Here is a 19,424-nt window from a genome sequence, read left to right on the forward strand (position 1 = left end):
ATTTAGGCTAGCCTCCAAACCAATAAAGGGGAAGATCCGGAAATAGCTTCTTCACAAGAGCTTCTAGAAGATGCGTTTTGGAACACAGACAGAATTCTGGAGCACAATACACAATACTTTTTTTTTTTTTTTTTTTTACAAAGTGAATCACAAATCTATATAAAACATTAGGACATTCCCAAATTACATTTTAAGATGGCCCGAAACGTCTAGCTTTTCGTGGGATTCCCCTTTTAGCGTTGGAGAGCATGGTGGCCGGACCTCCCACCGTCCACACCGCAGGTTCCTTAAAAGAATTGGGTGTTCAGGCTTTGTAACGGAACGTCCCATACATCAGCATTCTAGGAGGAGACCTGCCTGCGGAGTTTAATGGCCGTTTACGGCGTGTGGCCACACGGACTGGTTGGCGGTCACAATACCACGAACTCCTAGAGAGCGTCATCTGACTCCTATCAGAAAGGAACAATACAAAAAGTGTATGGGAATGGAGGGACAATTGTCTGAGATAAGACCAAGGATAGAGACAATGGGAAGGAGAACCACGTCGTGGGGGATGGGGTGTCTACTGAGTGTCTGAAGAAGAAGAAGAAAAGATATTTGTGGACCAAGAACCAAAAGATCAAACATCAGGAACTCAAGGGCCCCAGCTAGGCCAGGACTTTTGAATAAGTGGTTAAAATTGATGAAATCTCTACAGAATTCCTGGACGTTTTGGTTCCCTCGTGGCCTGGAGGTCAACACCCTTTGCCTTGGTTTAGCGGGACTTTTGGGTTCCACGGACAGAAGGTTGAAGGTCGTGTGAACTCCAGAACAAGGAGATGAACACAATATTGAGACCGAATTAGGGTTTCATTTTCAGAACCTCTTAAGATCAGATTTTCTCCGATACATATTGGCTTTTCTTCAACCTCAGGGGTTGGAGAACGTGTAGAACTTTGGGGAACATTTGTTTATCAACAAGGATCTGGGTGCACACATTCAAAGTTGTGTTAGTCAAGTATTCTCTAGAACTGTTTATTTAGATCAAAGGAAAGAACACACACCCAATGGCTCAAATTTACTCAAAAATGGGGGAAAACCGCCTCGGGTATCAAGCTAGCCAGACCACAAGATCCCATCAGAAGAAGACCCATTCAGGGTCTTCGCTATAAGGATGACCACATGAGGCGAGGAAAAATAAATCATTATACTGGATAACGTTTATTTTAAATCACCGGGGAACGACGATATACCCTCAGAACGAATAAGTATTACTTCATCATTATTCAACGGCAGTCCTGTAAGAGCCGAGAGCAGCTTGGGGGGGGGGGGGCAGGTTGAGAGGGCCAAGACCGTGAGGCTCGTGATGAAAGCAGGGGGTAGACAAGGATGTCGGGGTAAAAAAGAAGAGAGAATAAAGGCTTTGGAATCAATGGTGGTTATGAGGACCAAGTGATTCTGATGCAAAGTTTGAAGTGGTCTTATCGCCATAGCAACTAATAGAATCGTCCAATCAATAGAACATTCGGTGGTTGACTGCTTTCCAAACTTTGTAGCAGAAACGCTTTTATGAGTAAAGCCCCCGTGTCTACAGCTTTCGGTTTGTAACGTTTAATGAATACTTAGTAGGTCCTGCCCGCGTAGCAGATGGACGAACCCTAATGGGATATTATGGTGTGGCTCAACTCACACCACGGGTGTAGAAGAGAAATGCCATTGGAGCGTTTCAGCGATTGGAATAAACCTGGGGGAAAATTAGCAGTGTGGGGGCAAGATGTGGGGGTCAGGGGGTCGGGGGGATTGAAAGAAAGTGACCATGAGAACAAGAGAGAAACCCAGAACCACAAAAAAGGGAGTCAGACGGACAAGAAGGGAGCAGCTGACAGAAAACAAATACGTGAAGGAGAGAAGAGGAAAAGCCGCAGGGGGTAGTAGACAGATTTGAGGGGGCAGTTTGGGAAGTTAACCCCCCCCACCCTCCTTCAACTCCTATCCCAATTGTTATCATACAAGAAAGGTTTCTCTCTCTCCCTCCTCTCCATCCACCTCCCCCCCTCTCCTTCTCTATGCCCCGAGGGAGGGAGAGAAGGAGGGGGGAGAAAGGGGAGAGGGGGATGGGTGGGAAAATTTGGAAAAAGGGATTGTTAGAGGAAAAAAAAAACAGCCATCCTGACGGCTAAGAAACCTCATGCAACGGGACAAAGAAATCTACACTCAGCCGGCGAGTATGAAGCGGGGCCCCCATAAAACCTTAAAGGGGGGGGGATTTACCGCCATCACAAGGGAACCCATAAGCAGCTTAGCGCTACTCATTACAATCACCTAATGCGGAGTCTTTAGCCAAAGTCGATACCTTTTATTGGGCCAATACACGAAAAGATGTAAAGTTACACAAGCTTTCGGGACCTCGGAGGTCTCTTCTTCAGACGGAATCACCTAATGTGAAATCTCAACACTCGACCGCTTAGCTCCGTTAGATTAGTACTCCATGATTTAACATTTACACGTTACCACAACGCGATGAGCGGCATAAAAAATACCAAAAAGTTACGTTTTTACATTATTTTACGGGATTTGGTCTGCGGCCACTGATGAGCCGAGGAGCTTAATGTCTTTCAGCAGGAAACATCGCGTCTAATCTGATGCTCTGTCTCTGAATCACAGCGTCAGGCTACACCCCGAAAGCCGACGCGTATCTCGCAGATTGTTAAAATGTAAAAAAATATAATGAAAAAATATTAAAATAAAAATGTCATTGAATCGATCTCGCAGACGGCCGTCTGCACTAATCCGGTGCACAGCGCTGGTTAATTTCACACAATTCTCCGCATTCCTATGCAATCGCCCTTCGTAAACTATGTCAATCTGGAAACTCTAGACTCCCGCAGTACAGCCGGACTACAAAAGCAGGATTATCCCACCCCCCCACCCCAAAAAATTAAATTAAAAGCCGCTCGGGACATTTATTTCTGCGGATTTAACCCCTTCCTGCGCGGACGATCTCCATGCTAGCTGTAAAACGAAGACGTGGCCAGAAAAATAGAAGAAAGAAAACCAAGACTCTAGAATTCCGACTCTAGATTGTCCTTCTTAACCCGTCAGCCCGTCCGTCCGTCCTAGTTCTTCCAGACGCTTGGAACAGACGGACTGCAGGAAGCGCCGCGGAAGTTGTTGGCGCTACGTAGATAATAAGAGGATGATAAACTTGCGAAGGCACTTTATTAGATCTTGAAAGCTTGCGCGACTCTAGATCCACTGACACTAAAGGCTGTACATACAGCCCAATAAACAAGGGGTTAATCCCAACGCTCCGCACACCCAGCCAATTAAAGAACGGGATCTTACGACCCGGCCGCCGCCAATACGGCTTTATGACTGGAGAAATAAATACGCCGAGTCCCTGCGGATAAAACTCTCTTATTAGATCGTTAGAGACGGAGCTGGGGGGGCTCGGGATTAATTCCGCACGCCTATTAACCGTTACGCCGCCGCAAGGGACGTTGAGGCTAAAGCCGCATTCCTCCGTAGAAACCCTTTCACATGATCCAGCCTGGAGTCCAGTTTACTGAAACCAGTGCTCCCTTTATACGGGGTTTATATAGAACGATGGCAACAGTGTAGACAGCTGGGGAGGAAGGGGTTAAGAGGATACAATATAACACAAATATATATAATTATATATATATATATATCCAAACTCAACATCTCTTCCAAACGCAGACACCTGCGGATAAATCTCATCGCACCGTTTACAGAACAGGCTTTTTTTTTTTTTGGGATGGGACACTTTCGGATAAGTTTCCGGCATACAATAATGGGTTAAAGTTTTTTTAGGACCACAAATTTTTTTTAAAATTAAATAAACGCTATGAAGCCCGAGTCACGGGACCCGTCACAACCCGCTTTATGTCACGCAAGAAGTGGCCCAGAGAAGATCTTAAGGAGAAGTCCACAAAGAAATTAACCCTATAAATGCCACCGGAATCCTATGTGAGTAATCTAAAGAGGCAGAGGGATACAATGTGTTAAAGGAGCACTGATCTCACAGCTACATAGGGCTTCACGCAGCGCTCTGTACAGTGTGTGTGTCTGTGTATAGTGGTAGCGAGTATACACTGCCAAGAACTAAACAGAAGTGAGAATAACTCATTATATATGTATATACATACATACAATATACATACATATAGCATGATTCGCATGTAAAGGCACACAATAGCCAGCACGTAAACATACTACATATACATGTATGTCAATCAGTGCCGGTGATGTACGGTCCCAGTGATGATGGACAGATGCCATTACATGCCACTCCGGTAAGTACACGGCCCCGCTGCAGAACGGTTATTAACCCATAGCTTACAGACTGTTCGGAACATACCGTGGACGATTCCGCGGCTCAGCAACACAGCAGCAGCAACCCAGATGAGTCCGAACATCCCCGGCCGCCCCATACTGATGTCCTCCCCCGGGGTCCTCTCTAATCACGAACCTCCTCGCTGGCCGGCTGCCTAAGCCACACTAAGTTGTGCGAGCACACAGAGGCAGACGAGCGGGTACTAGGCCACGCCTCTCCGAAGGAACCCAGCCATTCACATAGGTTTCGGGCAGGGAGATGGGATACCTGCAACCAATCAACGAAGGGCACACAAAAAGAGAGAAAAAAGGGGGGGGAGACATTGTATATCACGCCCATTATTTTGTAAACACACCCCTTTCTTGTAACTCGGTTCGAGAATCCATCTAACATGTTTGTAGATAGACCGCTCTAACTCCGCCCACACTGTCCAGTTTACTATGTCAGTCAGCGTCTTGAAGGCGGAGCTGCAAAGATGTAATTGACAGCCTTCTTTATTGTCTAAGCCAATCAAGCAGGGGGTATGGCTCCGGAATGCGGTGACGTAAGGCGGTACAGGCTAGCTTTATGAATAGGGGCGTAGCTTGGTCCAGATTCCGGCACAGGCGCCACGTGGGGTAGGTGATCCGGTCCGTTTCCGTGCCCCTGCGCCATGTTGTCCGTAGTGCGGCCCTTCCTGGGCCTTGCAGCATCTTATTACTTCCACTCAGCGATTTCCACCATTTTGCTTCTTTTAATGTGTGTGTCAGGTCTCTCATCCACTGCTAGCATGCACCTGTTTCTCCTTACACCTTGCAGTGCATGTAGCTACCTGCACCGTGCTCTTTCATCGTGTTTCACGTGTAACTGACATGTAAATCGCTGCCCAGTCTGTGTATGAACTCACAGCAGGTAGTCGGGTACGCCTGTGCACCAGAATTTAACTGAAAATCCTGACTGTGGCCTACAAAGCTCCTCATAGCGCTTCCCCTTCTTCCATCGCCTCACTGCATCCTGGTTCACTCCTATAGAACATGGTCCCCAGAGATTGGCTGCTTGAGACCAATGGGAGCGCTTTCGACCCATGCGCATGGAAGTCTGGATAGACCTCCCGCCCGCAGTATTCTCAAGCCAGCACGAGGTGACGGGAGGTGAGTATATCGTGTGTGGGCAGATGTGTTCGGCTGAATGGATCTCCTGCGTGGAAAGAGGGGCAAAAGCATATGGGGGATTCTGTAGAATTACCCCCTGCGTATGTACAAGGGGCATACCTGGGAACTCTCCGGTTGACGCACCAGTTCTCCGGGTCAAGACCGGAATATTTCGGGTCGCGGGAGTGGGGTCTTGACAAGCCCCGCATCACGCCCATTTTCCCTTTAAAAGGGGGTGTTTCTCGCTGCCGTAAGCGGGAACGCCCCCAACGTCAGTGGGAACTCCCACTGACATCACGGGACCACCCACTGATGTCAGTGGGCAGTCCTCGCCGCGTCCTGCAAGGGAAGGCTCCGGTTACCCAGAAGTTCCCAGGTATGACAAGCGACCTCTCAGCTATGAAATGTATTAAAGTGCATACGATGGCCGCAGTGTCTCATTAATTGGTAGGTTGCCTCCATTCCACCATATATATATATATATGGTGTCGAGTAATAACATTACTATGCTATGCAACGGGATACACAGTCACGCAAACATAATCATGCTAACATACATGCTTGTGCTAACATAATCATGCTAACATACATGCTTGTGCTAACATACACGCTCGTGCTAACATACACCCAAGCACACACTCACTCTCACTGCATGACCACATTCTTGCCCCTTGCGATTGGGCCGGTCCATGTCTACCTGGTCCTGTTTGGTGATTTCTGGACTGGTTGCGTGGCTGCTTCACCTCAAACATTTTTCACCTTGTGTGTAATATACCCCGAAGACCTAAAACACGCGTGCATCTGAGCAGAGCCCTGTTCACCATTTTTTTTTTTGTGAAGTATTCTTGTACTGGACCCGCTCTAGGATTTCTACTTCTAAGTTTAGAAGGGGAGTTGCAGTTTCTTTTCACTGGCTTCACCTAAATGGGAGCTGCCACCACTCTGCCCAAAGTTTATATTTTTCGGGAAGTCGCATACGCTGCATTACGCAAGTGGCGTCTGATGTCACCGGAGGATGTCATCGTCCATGGTCTGGCTTGGATAGCGGACGCTGGAGCCATGTGAAGACAGACTGCACACGGAGGGATCTAGGAAGTAGGGGCACTGGTGGGAAACGTCAAACACCTACCTACTAAGCACACGACAATAGGAAGCTCATTGACTACACGGGCAAACCCCAGTGAGCTCAGATGGCCCCGTGTAAAGAATATGTACATCGGCGTTATTACTTGCCCTTATTTGCACATTGTGCGCTGCTAACCCTTCTTGCAGAGAGACATGGGGGGGGGAACCCTTACGATGCATAATGAAATCAACTGTTCCTTGACCTCTCCTGCCGACTTCCACTATAGTGAGTAAACCCCCCGGTATCTTTTGTCCTCGCGCTCCAGTGTAGGGTTACCATTAAGCGAAATGCGGCTCTGTAGCATAATTTCTCCTGGAAGAATGCGGACCTGCAGGTTCTCGGTGCGGGACACTTCACAAGAGTGGAAGAAAGTTGTTTACACGGAACAAAAATGTAACTTTTAGACTATTTCTCGTGATAGCCATCAGGGCCGCGCGGCCGTGCCTCTCGGTTAGGTGTCATGAATACATCTTCTTCAACAGACAAAGGGGGTATTTGCCCCGGGCCTGCGTACACCTGTATGATTTGTCTCTGTTTCCTATTCATCCGATGTCGGATTCCTTCCTGTTCCAGCCATCTTCTCGTGTGCCTCAGCAGCTTTATCGCTCTTATTTTCTGTATGTGCCATATTCCTTTGCTGCTGTAGACCCGGGTGTTTGAATGATCACGTGTGTGTGTGTGTGTGTTCTAATGATGGGAGACTTCCGGAACTTTGGCATGATGTTCTAACACCGTGTTGTAGATAACACCCGGTACTACGTTGTATGCTGGTCTCTCTCACACACACACACACACACACACACACACACACACACACACACACACACATATATATATATATATATATATATATATATATATATATATATATATATATATATATATAGAATATCCCTTCTTCCATAGCTTCCAGAGGATACGTTGCTTTATACCAACTTTCTTCTCCTCTAGGTTCACCTTTTGATTCTTATTTTTTACCCTCAAACAGCTACTGGATGCCACATCCGGAGTTCAGATATTTTCATAGCATTCAAGGTAAGGGTTTTTCTGCGTTCGCCCAAAGGGTCTGGCAAGACAAATGACTCAATGAATACTTTAGAGACCTGCCAGCCAAACTCGGGTATGGTGCCGCTGCCTGTTTTTCTACACGGGTACATGCCTCAACCGGGTTTCTCCGTTACACACTTGGGGGCAAATGACCTTCCTCTCCTGACCATTCCTGCGGACAGATTCATTAACTTATTTTTGATGTTCAGCGATTGGGGGGGGTATTTGTAGTGTATGATGTTACGGGATTTAGGCTTATCCCCGTGTCTGCTCTCATGCTACCCTTCAATATAGCTTGTTTCCATAGAGGTAAATAAGTAGAACGGTCACCAACAGAGCTTTTAGCTTCATTAACCCCTTAAGGACAATGGGCGGTCCCTAAACCCATTGAAAACAATGCATTTTGAGCCCGTATATGTATGGGCATTGTCATTAAGGGGTTAAAACAGTGTGTGTATGTATATATATATATATATATATATATATATATATATATGACAGGTTTGTTTTGTTTACCAGCCTGGTAGAGTGTTTTAGTGTCCCTGTGCCACAATTGTAGCATCTTTAGCCTTTCCCGTAGGATCACTGCTTCTCCAGTGCCCTTCTCCTGCGAAGTCTCGAGTTCTCCCATGAGTGTTTTGTTGCCCCCAACCTCCGTTACACGATGTTCCCAACGTCAGAAAGTTTAGTTCCCAGGCATTTGCCTCTCGATTTCCCAAAACAGAATTTTTCCATTCTCAAAACATGCGTGTAACACTGAGATACTCTGCGCTATGTTTAACATATGTATTATTATTATTGTTATTAATAATCACCTTCTGTTTACAAGACCATCTGCAAATTCTCCAGACTTTGAACATGAACGCGAGGTAACCAGGGGTTAAAGTGGAACCGTAGCTGTCATGACACCAAAAGTCGGTTGGGGAAGTTTGATAGATTAGGGCATTATCTGATTGCCCTGAGTGTGAAGATATGTCGCTAAAACTAACCAACGGTTGGATCTTGAAGAACCCCCCCCCACTGCGTTTCTATTCCAGTACGCAGCCTCTGTATGTTGTCAGTGGGGTACCTATCGATGTCCGCAAAGTAGCTATTTTTATTTGAAGCAGAAGAGCAGGAAAGCGGTTGTAGGGTGTTGTTAGTTCCTATTTTCGCCCCAGTGTGACTTGCAGGCAGTAAATCACTTCGCTAGAGTTGAGTGCCACCTTTTCCTAAAAGGACTTCGGACAGTAACAGAAGGTACCGAGTCCGACCTGAGCTGACGTCAGATGAGCTGTATGTGAAGCCAGAGAATTTTGGTAAATACAGGGATGTAAACACGATACGTGGCTTGCGAAAGGATGTCTGACGCCTTTTGCGTCATCCGTATTTACATGATTACGTTGTACGCTATATCACATGTGACTCAATCAGCGATGTCTTCCGATCAAGAGGCTACCAGGTCGTGAGAAGTAGCTTCCAAAATAGCCGGGGGTCATGGGTAGGTGAGTACTTGGGTGAACTCTACAAATAAATTATAAGATTACTACTTGACTTTGTGTGATTAATATTACAACCATAGGACAACAGCAAAAGTAAAAGTATGGAGTTGAGTTCCCCTTCAAAGAGGAAGAGGACATGTAATCAGACGAGTAAACGTCGAAGGGAGAGAGTTAGTTTCACAGCCTTAAGGAACCGATGTCATGTGGAGATCAACAGGGGAAAAGGACCCATCTTTGCTTGACTTTATGGTAGAAATTACCAGCAAACAAAGCTACCATGAATAGTCTCGAGGTGTATTCGGGTCCTGACCATGGACCTCTGCTAAGGGTGGAAGAGCCTATATAGACTCAAACCCTATTCAGTCGATGGAACCTCAGTGTGGTAAGGATGCGTGGTCTTGGTTGGAGAATGAGGCCCACCTCTGGAAGCTGCTCCTTGTAGCATCTTTCAAAACACAGATCGGGACGAGCCCACGATGTTAACTTCTGACTCAAAGCAAGCTCGGTGAACTTATCTAGCAGGCTTCCTTCCACTACGGTCTCCTGAGATGGTTGTTGATTGTTCACGGAATCCTGCTTCTGTCTAATGAATCCGTCACAATCATTCATTCCTTTTAGTAAGGTCAGGCCTGGGGTTACAAGTCAATCCTAAATATTTCCTGACTGGGACTATCAGTTTCCAAGAGAGCAATGTTGTATTGCAATTAATTAGTTTGCATGCCAGAGTTTTAACGAACCCACAACCATTAGTACATCGTAATTATCTGTCTTGCTCTAAGTGAAGGGAACAGGTGGCAGGGGAAGATTTGCTTCCTAGAGGGATATACAGTGCTGTGAAACAGTAATTGCCCCTTCTCGATCCCCTAGAGGCAATTTTACTGGCTTTTGCCATTACTGCCTTGAGACAGTTTTACCGACGTTGTGCTGTGATAAAGACGTCTGGTTGTAAGTAGCCTTGTGCATTCATATTCGGGCGAACGTAAAAACGAACACGAAGGGTGCGTTTTCGTTGTTCAGCCCGGCGGCCAAACGCATACGAAGGCACAACCGGAAGAATCTGCGTGTTCGTCATCGTTTGCTAATCTCATTGGTCCCTTCCCCATCTAGCCTACCTTATCTACGCAGAATCACAGGGGTTAACAGGAGCGGAAATCGGTAGGTTCCTTGTCAGGAGTTAAAGGGCCATTAGAACGACTTTATCGATGCCTTGGTTGATGCTAGAGGAGGCCCCTGCTGGCGACCAATAAAGTCGTTCTTATGGCCCTTTAACGCCTGATGGCGAACCTACCGATTTACACTCCCGTTAACCCCTGTGATTCTGCGCAGATAAGGTAGGCTAGATGGGGAACGGACCAAGGAGTGCAGGTGGATGGCAGAGGAGGCCTCTGCTGGCGACCAATAGAGTTGCTCATACGGACCTTTAAAATCCTGACGCCAAAGCTGCTGTGTAGGGCATACCGCGTTAACCACGTATTAACCCCTTCTAAAAAAAAAAAAACGACCACGAACAATGTACACGAATATTCAAACACGGGAACGGGCGAATATTCGTGGAATACAAAGATTTTTTTTCCCACAAGAAGACGGACACGAAGAGTGTTTACATGAATTAACATTTACTGGTGAAACTTTTTTCCTATAGGGTCGTCTTATATTCAGGTTTTTTCTTTTTTTTCCTAAATTAATATTCAGATTTTAGGGGGTCCTCTTATAATCAGGGTCGTCTTATAATCGAGCAAATACGGTATGTGGGATTTTGATTTTTCAGATGGTGATTTTCCTTTTGTTTTGGAATAAAGGCAATTTCCAATCTGTTTTAGTTTTGCAATGAGCAGAAACAAGAGTCATCGACAATTGTATGTCAGTGTTTCTGGATCTACAGCTGAAACGGCAGCAAAGCTAAAAATTCTTCATTCTCTCACAAGCAAAAAAAAAGTTTATATCCCAATTGGTTTTTACAAAAGGATTTTTGATTTCTAAGAATTATCACCCTGGGTCTTTTATTATCTAGTTTTAATAGACGACAAAGACAACGCGAGTTAAAGAGTTAATCAAAACCTATATCACCCATGTGAAAGAGTAATTGCCCCCTTACACCTGATAATCGGCAAATAGTCTTTTACGTCACTGTGGAGGAATTTTGATCACCCTTCTTGGCAGATTTGTTTTAATTTAGACACATTAGGGGGGTTTCGGGCACAAACTTGCAAAGCTGCCCCGTCACCGTGTTCAACTGTCGGTATGATGTTCTTATTGTGGACATAACTGGACTCACTTCTGACTCGCTAGTCCACAGAGTGTTATCCCAAAAGGCTTGGGGGTCATCAAGAGGCTTTTTGGCAAACGTGAGCCTTCTTTTTTCTTAGTGGTGGTTTTTGCCTTGCAACTCTTCATGGATGCTTTTTTTTTTTTTTTTTTTTTTGCCCTATCTCTTTCTTATTGTGGAGGCAAGTGAGGTCTGCAGTTCTTTCTATGTTAGCCTGGGTTTTTTTGTGGCCACCTGGATAAGTCGTCAACGCTCTCTTAGAGGAATTTTGGCATCTCTGTTTACAGATCTCACCGCACTTCGCTGGAGCCCCAGATCCTTAGAAATGGTTTTGTAACCCTTTCCAGACTATTAGATGTCAACGACTTTGGTTTTTCTCTCTTCTTGAATTTCTTTAGATTTCAGCATCATTTTCTGCTTTTACATAGGCCTACATAGATTTGCAAGACAAGCTCTCTCTCTCCCCCCCCCTCTCTCTCCCCCTCTCTCTCCCCCCTCTCTCTCCCCCTCTCTCTCTCTCTCCCCCCTCTCTCTCTCTCTCCCCCCTCTCTCTCTCTCTCCCCTATCTCTCTCTCCCCCTCTCCCCCTCTCCGCCCACATACATATACACACACACATGCACTTGTGGCCTGCGGCTCCCGCACTTTGGGTCCGTGACGTTCAGCGGTCATCCTCCCTGACCGGGGCAAGTCATTTCCGGACATGCCGTGTCAGCAGGGGAAGATGAATGCGCATTGCGTGACCTAATTGCGTCGCCACTTTGTGGGACAGGGTGGGGGGACAGAACCCTTTGGGACCCTGGAGTGGTTGGCGCGGGGCCCTTCAGAAAGCCGGGGCCCTACAGCTATTGCTCCGTGAGCTCCTCTGTTAATCCAGCCCTGCCTGGACCTTAGAAAGTTGTGGTTTCCAGTTGGCACCATGGATTAAAGTAGACTGTGACCAAGACACCATGCAAGCCAAAATAGAACTATAAAAGACCATTAGCTGTCCTATTTAACGTTCTGTAAGGTGAACCTAAAAGTGTAACGTTTTACCCCATACCCGGCCTTTGCACCAGTTCATCTACAGGCACGGAATAAGCTGTTTGACATGCGATAATCATTACCAAAATAGATGATAGCGGCTTAGGGGTTAAGACAGTTGTTCTATTCAGGAATTTATCAGAGCTTCAGGCTTATTCCTTCTCCACGCTCAGAACAAATATTATTCTGAGTTACATTAGTTCCCCCCGTGTATTTGTAGAAAACACGTCTGCGTTTCAAGAAACAAATCCAATAAGTTAGTTTTTGTTATGTAGAGTTTTGCCGTTGAACACCATTTAGCGCTTTGGGGATAAGCGCCGAATCTGCTTTCCAGAACTTTCCTATCTTTAGGTCTAATATTGAATACTTGATGGATCTTCCTTCCACCTGGCTGGTTAAACTCATTATATACCGTATTTGCTCGATTATAAGACGAGGTTTTTTTCAGAGCAAATGCTCTGAAAAATACCCCTCGTCTTATAATCGGGGTCGTCTTCTAATCAGACCTCAAATAGAGGTCTGATTAGGAGACTAAGATCCAGATCCCCCGCACCGCTGCAGGGGACCTGGATCCTCCTGTCGTCGCCCCCCCCCCACACACACACACTTACCGGTGCTCCCGGAGGTGAAGTTGGCAGCGGGGGTTTGTATGCGTCCGTCGCAAATACCTTCCCCGACTGTCAGAGATCAGAGTTCCAGAGTTCCTGATCTCTGACAGCCGGGGAAGGTATTTGCGACGGACGCATACAAACCCCCGCTGCCAACTCCACCTCCTTCCGGCTGCCGTGGAATGAGACGTCAACCCGCTGCCCCGGCAATACACCAGGAAATTGGAAGCACCGGTAAGTAAGTAAGTAAGTGTGTGTGTGTGTGTGTGTGTGTGTGTGTGTGTGTGTGTGTGTGTGTGTGTGTGTGGGGCATTTCTGGAATGCCTTACACCCCTATATGCCACTCTGGCACTTAGGGGGTTAAAAGGCATATTATGGGGCAGAGTGGCATATAGGGAGGTATAAGGCATTTCAGGAGGCAGAGTGGCGTTAAGGGGGCATTTAATAGTGCACTCTGCCTCCTGAAATGCCTTATACCTCCCTATATGCCACTCTGCCCCATAATATGCCTTTTAACCCCCTAAATGCCAGAGTGGCATATAGGGGTATAAAGCATTTCTGGAGGCAGAGTACTCTATATAATGCCTTTTAACTCCCTTAATGCCACTCTGCCTCCTGGAATGCCTTATACCTCCCTATATGCCACTCTGCCCCATAATATGCATTTTAACCCCCTAAATGCCAGAATGGGATATAGGGGTATAAGGCATTTCTGGAGGCAGAGTGGCACATAGGGGGTCAAAAGGCATACCATGGGGCACAGTGGCATATAGAGGGTTAAAAGGCATATCATGGGCCACAGTGTCATATTGGGGTGGCAAGCCTGGGGGCAGATGTGCGTAACTGGGGGACAGGTTGGAAAATACAAGAAATAAAAACAAAAAAAAAATATTTTTCTCAATCATAGCTTTTATTAAAAAAAAATAGTTTACATGAATTAACATTTACTGGTAAAACTTTTTTCCTTTAGGGTCGTCTTATATTCAGGCTTTTTCTTTTTTTCCTAAGTTAATATTCAGATTTTGGGGGGTCGTCTTATAATCAGGGTCGTCTTATAATCGAGCAAATACGGTACTTTACCTATTCCGTCCATTGCTTCATCGGACTATGTCATTCTTCTAGGGACTTACTCTCTACGGTAAGAACAAGTACTCTAACCCCGGGATTAAAGGTACAGATTCTAGCATTTCTGTTGATTTTCCTGAGATATGGGATCCCGAGACACATGTTCTACCTCACTTCGGCAAGGAACAGACTCATGTTTCCATGTCTAGTAGCCCCTAGGCTGGTGGCCATATATTAACTCAAATATGGACTATCCAGTGGATGCCTGCTGGACTTCTCTAGTAGAAAACATTAAGCAGGACAACATAACGTCTCAGTCATTGACAATCAACCATCTTAGCGTACTTTTTACTATTTTATAATTCTTAGATCCTCTGTAAGGGGTTCCCTTGATCTTTAAGGATCGCTTTAGGAATAGCTACATAATACATTAACGCGAGAGTCTTGGATATAATGGAAGGATGTTTTACTTTACTGAGAGAGTGGTAGATAAGTGGAACAGCCTCCTAGCAGAATTTGTACAGGTTAATACAGTAAGGTAATATACAAAATGCACGAGGCTATCCTGAATCTTAGAGAAGACCAAGGACCCATCTGAGCCTCTACAACAGGAACACTGGGCGGACTCGATGGCCGAATGATTCTTGCTGTGGTAGCCGGCAACCTAATCCAAAATAAGCAAAATGTATTGGCTTCACCAATGTGTGTGTGTGTGTGTGCGTGTGCGTGTGCGTGTGGCGCATTTAAAGGTTTCATTGACGGGAGGAAAACAAGGTGTACATAAGATACACTATATGACCAAAAGTATGTGGACATCTCTTCTAGGTGTTTCAGCTGCAACCATTGGGTATACCATATAAATATATAAAATCCAACGCGCAGGCAGCCATTATCAATGTACTGAAGAGCTCAATGACTTTATTGACGATTGACCACATGGTGCTGTCATGGGATGCCACCTTTGCCAAGTAAACCCATGAAACTTCTGCCCTGCTAGATCTGCCCCGCTCCACTGTAAGTGCTCTTATTGTGAAGTGGAAGTATCTACGAGTAACAATGGTTCAGCCATGAAACGGTAGACCACGCATACTCACAGAGTGGGCTGCCGAGAGCTGAAGCGTGTAAAAATGTGTCCTCTATAGCGTCACCCAGCGTAGAGTCCCAAACCGCCTCTGAAAACAACATCAAACAAAGAAAAGGAATCCCAGCACTCCAAACAGCTTCCAATCTTTAGGATACTTTTATTTAAGAGAAAGCAAAAAAAAAAAAAAAAAAAGCAACGTTTCGGCCAAACAGGGCCTTTGTCAAGCAAAACAACATCGTCACAAGCTCTGTGTGTCTGGAGCTTCATGAAAGGGCTTTCCATGGCTGAGAAGCCACAGATCACAGATCACTGATCACTGTGCACAATGCCAAGTGTAGGCTGGAGTGCAGCAGCAGAAATGTTCTCTGGAGCGATGGATCACGCTTCACTACCTGGAAGTCTGATGGATGAATAGTTTGGCGGGAGGAGAACGGCACCTTCCAGAATGTGCGGTGCCTACTGTAATTTTGGTGAAGGAGGGATAATAATCCGGGGCTGTGTTTCATGGTTTGTGACATATTTATTAGCGTTATCTATTTATGTGTCACAGTAAGGTATTTCGAATAGGGGAGCCCGGCCACTGTCAGGTGATGGGGATCACTTGCCGTGTTTGCCATAAGCCACAGCTTTAATGTACCTCTGTATATGTGATTTAGTGGCCATTGGCTTGAATGTGCAATTGTGTTCCCTCCAATCTGACCCTGCACACACTCACAGTCACGCACATTCACCTTGCACATGGCCCGTCTTCACAATTGCACGCGCATGCTACGAGCTGTTGCGTTAGTCCCCCTGGGTCATGTAGCGTTGTGTTTAAAAAACGAGTCGGCCCTGTTACAAGAGTATAGATTATAGCCCTAAATATAGCCCCCATACCCCCTGGGCTGGCCATTCTCTGGGAGTTAACCTGTCAACAACTTCCATAGGATAGGGGCAGCCATTGAGAAGTCCTCTCTATGGACAATATAATGGTAGAAGACGGACCGAGATCATCAGATGAGCAGAGAGACGGATCCGCTGCGTGCTTAGAAATAAGAGAGCTTTGTAGGGGAGAGTCAGGATTTTAACGTGAAGAGCTCGACAGGGGAGACCAGCTAAGGTTGAGTAATTAAGACGAGAGATGACAAGTTTATGAACAACAGCCTATGTTAGGAAGGAATGAACGCCGGCTCCTGGAAAATAGGGACGTCAAGGGATTTGGCAGGGGCTGCCCCTCTTAAACATGGACTGTATACATAATAATCACATTAAACCTTATTAAGGCGTACACTCAATCGTCCTTATACTCTCTTAAATTAGCATTTTAGGCTCTTTTAGGAACTTTTTTTTTATTCCAGGACTTAAGCAAACCAAGGGAAGATTTTTTTTAGATCCTGTTCTGTTTTTCCATAATGTCACGCTAATGGGGTAATTTGTGTAAAATCGGCAAACAAAACAGTTGGCGTTCGTGAGGTGTTTTTGGCCGGTAAGTAACTTGGCTTGTACATCGTATAATGTTGTGGTATATCATAGTACTGATGCACGCGTGCAGGACACCGCTACAAATATGGTAGTTGCCAAAAAGTCCCATATTTGCTAGGAGGGTCCTGGCATTTTTCTAAATTTAGTTTTTAATTAATTTTTTTTTTATTATGTCCCAGCTGTCTGCTGTCCAAGAAAGCGTCACTTTGATTGGGGCTGCTGGGACCTTTTCCATGGGCAGCACCCTGCTTGGGAACGAGATTGGGCGTTCTGTGGATGGGAACACCAGGGGGCGTCACATTCTGCCCATATGATGTAGATAGAGTATGACATGCAGTCGCGACAACAGCCTTCCATTGTTTGGGGCGATGTCTTGATGTGGGACATCGCTGGGAGAGTTGGCATGTGTGTCTTGTTTGGGGCACTGGTGCTTGACGACGTTCACGTACCTACCAAAATCCTGGCACATCAAGAGAACGCCTGCCCAAAATACACGAGCAACGCTGCGGTGTCCAAAGAGTAACCAATTAGGACACTTGGCATCCATACCTGCCAGCAGTCCTGATTATGGAGGTACTGGTCGAGATGATACTATACTGGCAAATCTGAGACAGCTGGCAGCTATGCATTCAATTGCGAGCCTGGGACTACTAATAGCCCCGGGCACCTCTGCTGTCACAAGGTTACTCGCTCAGGAATATTATGCAGCGCTCCCACCGGGCAATCGCCCGTGGTCCATGATAACCGTACGATACGTGTCTAGCCATGCGTGTAACAGATACACACCCGGGCAGAGTGTGTACACACAGAGCCCCAGCGGCTAAAGAGTTAACAGGCACCTGCTGTGTATTTATTTCCACACTCCTGTCTGGAGAGATAACAAACACAGAAAGCACTTAACAGTAAGTAAATAGCCCTACAGGTATGAAGGAACTGAGATTAGAGTTAGGTGTGTGTAGCGAGGGGGGGAATCGGTCTCATGTAGCGTATCGCCGCACCGTACAGTGATATCAAGTATGGCGATTAATACGATATCATCCCAGCCGCTTCTAGTCGTAACAACTACGATGATAATCTATGTAAGTATTCATGAAAAAGTGGTGCAAAGTTCCAAAAGTGGCCTTGTCGCCATAACTAATCATATTCCTGCAGATTGGACCATTCCATTGGTGATAAGACCACTATAACCCCCAATTGGAAACATTATAACACCGTCCGAATGGTATAGTTATTATTACTCATTGATGATAAGTGTATGATGAATGTAAAGTTGAGAGCAGATGGTATAGCCGCTAACTTCTCCAAATCAGAAGGGACAGTCCTGACAATGGGACCCTCTGGCTGGAGTTACCGTCACCGCAGCACGAACAGGAGAAGTTCATTATGATGGTGAGGTGTGACATCACAGTGCTACACTATAATGCACGTGAATATGACATCACTGTCATTCTGGGCAACGAGGGACTGCGCTATACATATATATGTGTCTATATATAGAGGCTAATAATCCCCACGCTGTAGTGTAGAGGTTATAAAGCATTCCTGTGTGTACACAGCAGGCTCGGCACTATATGATGATGCTGAGTATCTGCACCCTCCATGGCACGGATGGCTGCATCCTGAAGCTTCGGGCTAATGCCACTTTCATGTGTGTGACAATAAACAGAGTGCCACGTGTGCACCTGTGTGCTGTATGTAGCGTGACTGTCCCTGTAGCTGCTCTGTACGCAGCACTCTGACAGCCCAGCTCTCTCTCTCTCAGTTGAAACCACAACTGTCCTGCCAACTCTCTAAATAAAGCCCTTTGTGAGCATAAAAAATGGGCCTTAAAGGACCAGAACCTCCCCGTCATCGTCAGTCTGGCCCGGTATCTTTTTATTTAAGGCAAGTGGGCTTCGGAGTTAGAATCGGATGGCTCTCAAGCCGCGGGTGTATTGGATGTATTTGCACTTTAATAAATACGTGCTTTATCGTGTGCATGAATGAGAAGGGTTAAGCTAAATAAAAGACCGCCGCCTTTTGTCAAGTAATATGTCTTTGTATGCTTTTGTTATTATGTAAGTTATTGATTGTCATTGAGATTGTCTCATACACGCATGTGTTTTCCCAGGCACATACTTGGACTCCTGCGCCGTCTCTCTGTCCGGCCTGTCATTCCTCACTCTCTGTCTAGCGCTCTGCCATCCCTGTCCCATCGCACACTCACATACACTCTCTTCTCATTCTCTAACACTAACACACGTTATCAGCTACTCGCTGTCACTCGGTTGAATAATGTTGCCATTTACCGTTTTTTTGCTTTTTTTCTCACACTTACATAGCCGTCTCTTTTTCTCGCTCTGTTCTGCGTTTTTGGATGCGCCTATTATTCCTCTTTGTCTCTCTCTCAAAATACATAGCGTTACTCACAAACACATACATTAACACTAGCACACACACTGAATGTAACACACAATGTGTCACTAACACACACATGCACACATTCACCCAGACACCAACGCACTCACACATTAATACTCAAGCACACTAAATGTAACACACACTATGTCACTAATACACACACACACTGAATGTAACACACACTGTGTCACTAACACACACACACACACTGAATGTAACACACACTATGTCACTAACACACACACATAAACAGAATGTAACACACACTGTGTCACTAATACACACTCAGACCCTGGATGTAACACACATTATGTCACGAATACACACACACACTGAATGTAACACACACTATCTCACTAACACACTCACACTCTGGATGTAACACACACTGTGTCACT

General features: G+C 45.8%; 1 protein-coding gene across 1 annotated transcript in view; it reads right to left on the reverse strand.

The window, feature by feature from the left end:
• LOC128490177 (neurogenic locus notch homolog protein 2-like) overlaps nt 1–4,496 on the reverse strand; it is a 44,629-nt gene extending 40,133 nt beyond the window's left edge. Inside the window, exon 1 of the mRNA XM_053461934.1 lies at nt 4,361–4,496. Within this exon, the coding sequence (XP_053317909.1) occupies nt 4,361–4,433 (73 nt within the window). The 5' untranslated portion in view covers nt 4,434–4,496. The remainder of the gene's footprint in view (nt 1–4,360) is intronic.
• Nucleotides 4,497–19,424: the final 14,928 nt, after the last annotated feature.

Source organism: Spea bombifrons, chromosome 4 (genome assembly GCF_027358695.1).
Source record: "Spea bombifrons isolate aSpeBom1 chromosome 4, aSpeBom1.2.pri, whole genome shotgun sequence".
NCBI classification, from domain to species: domain Eukaryota; kingdom Metazoa; phylum Chordata; class Amphibia; order Anura; family Pelobatidae; genus Spea; species Spea bombifrons.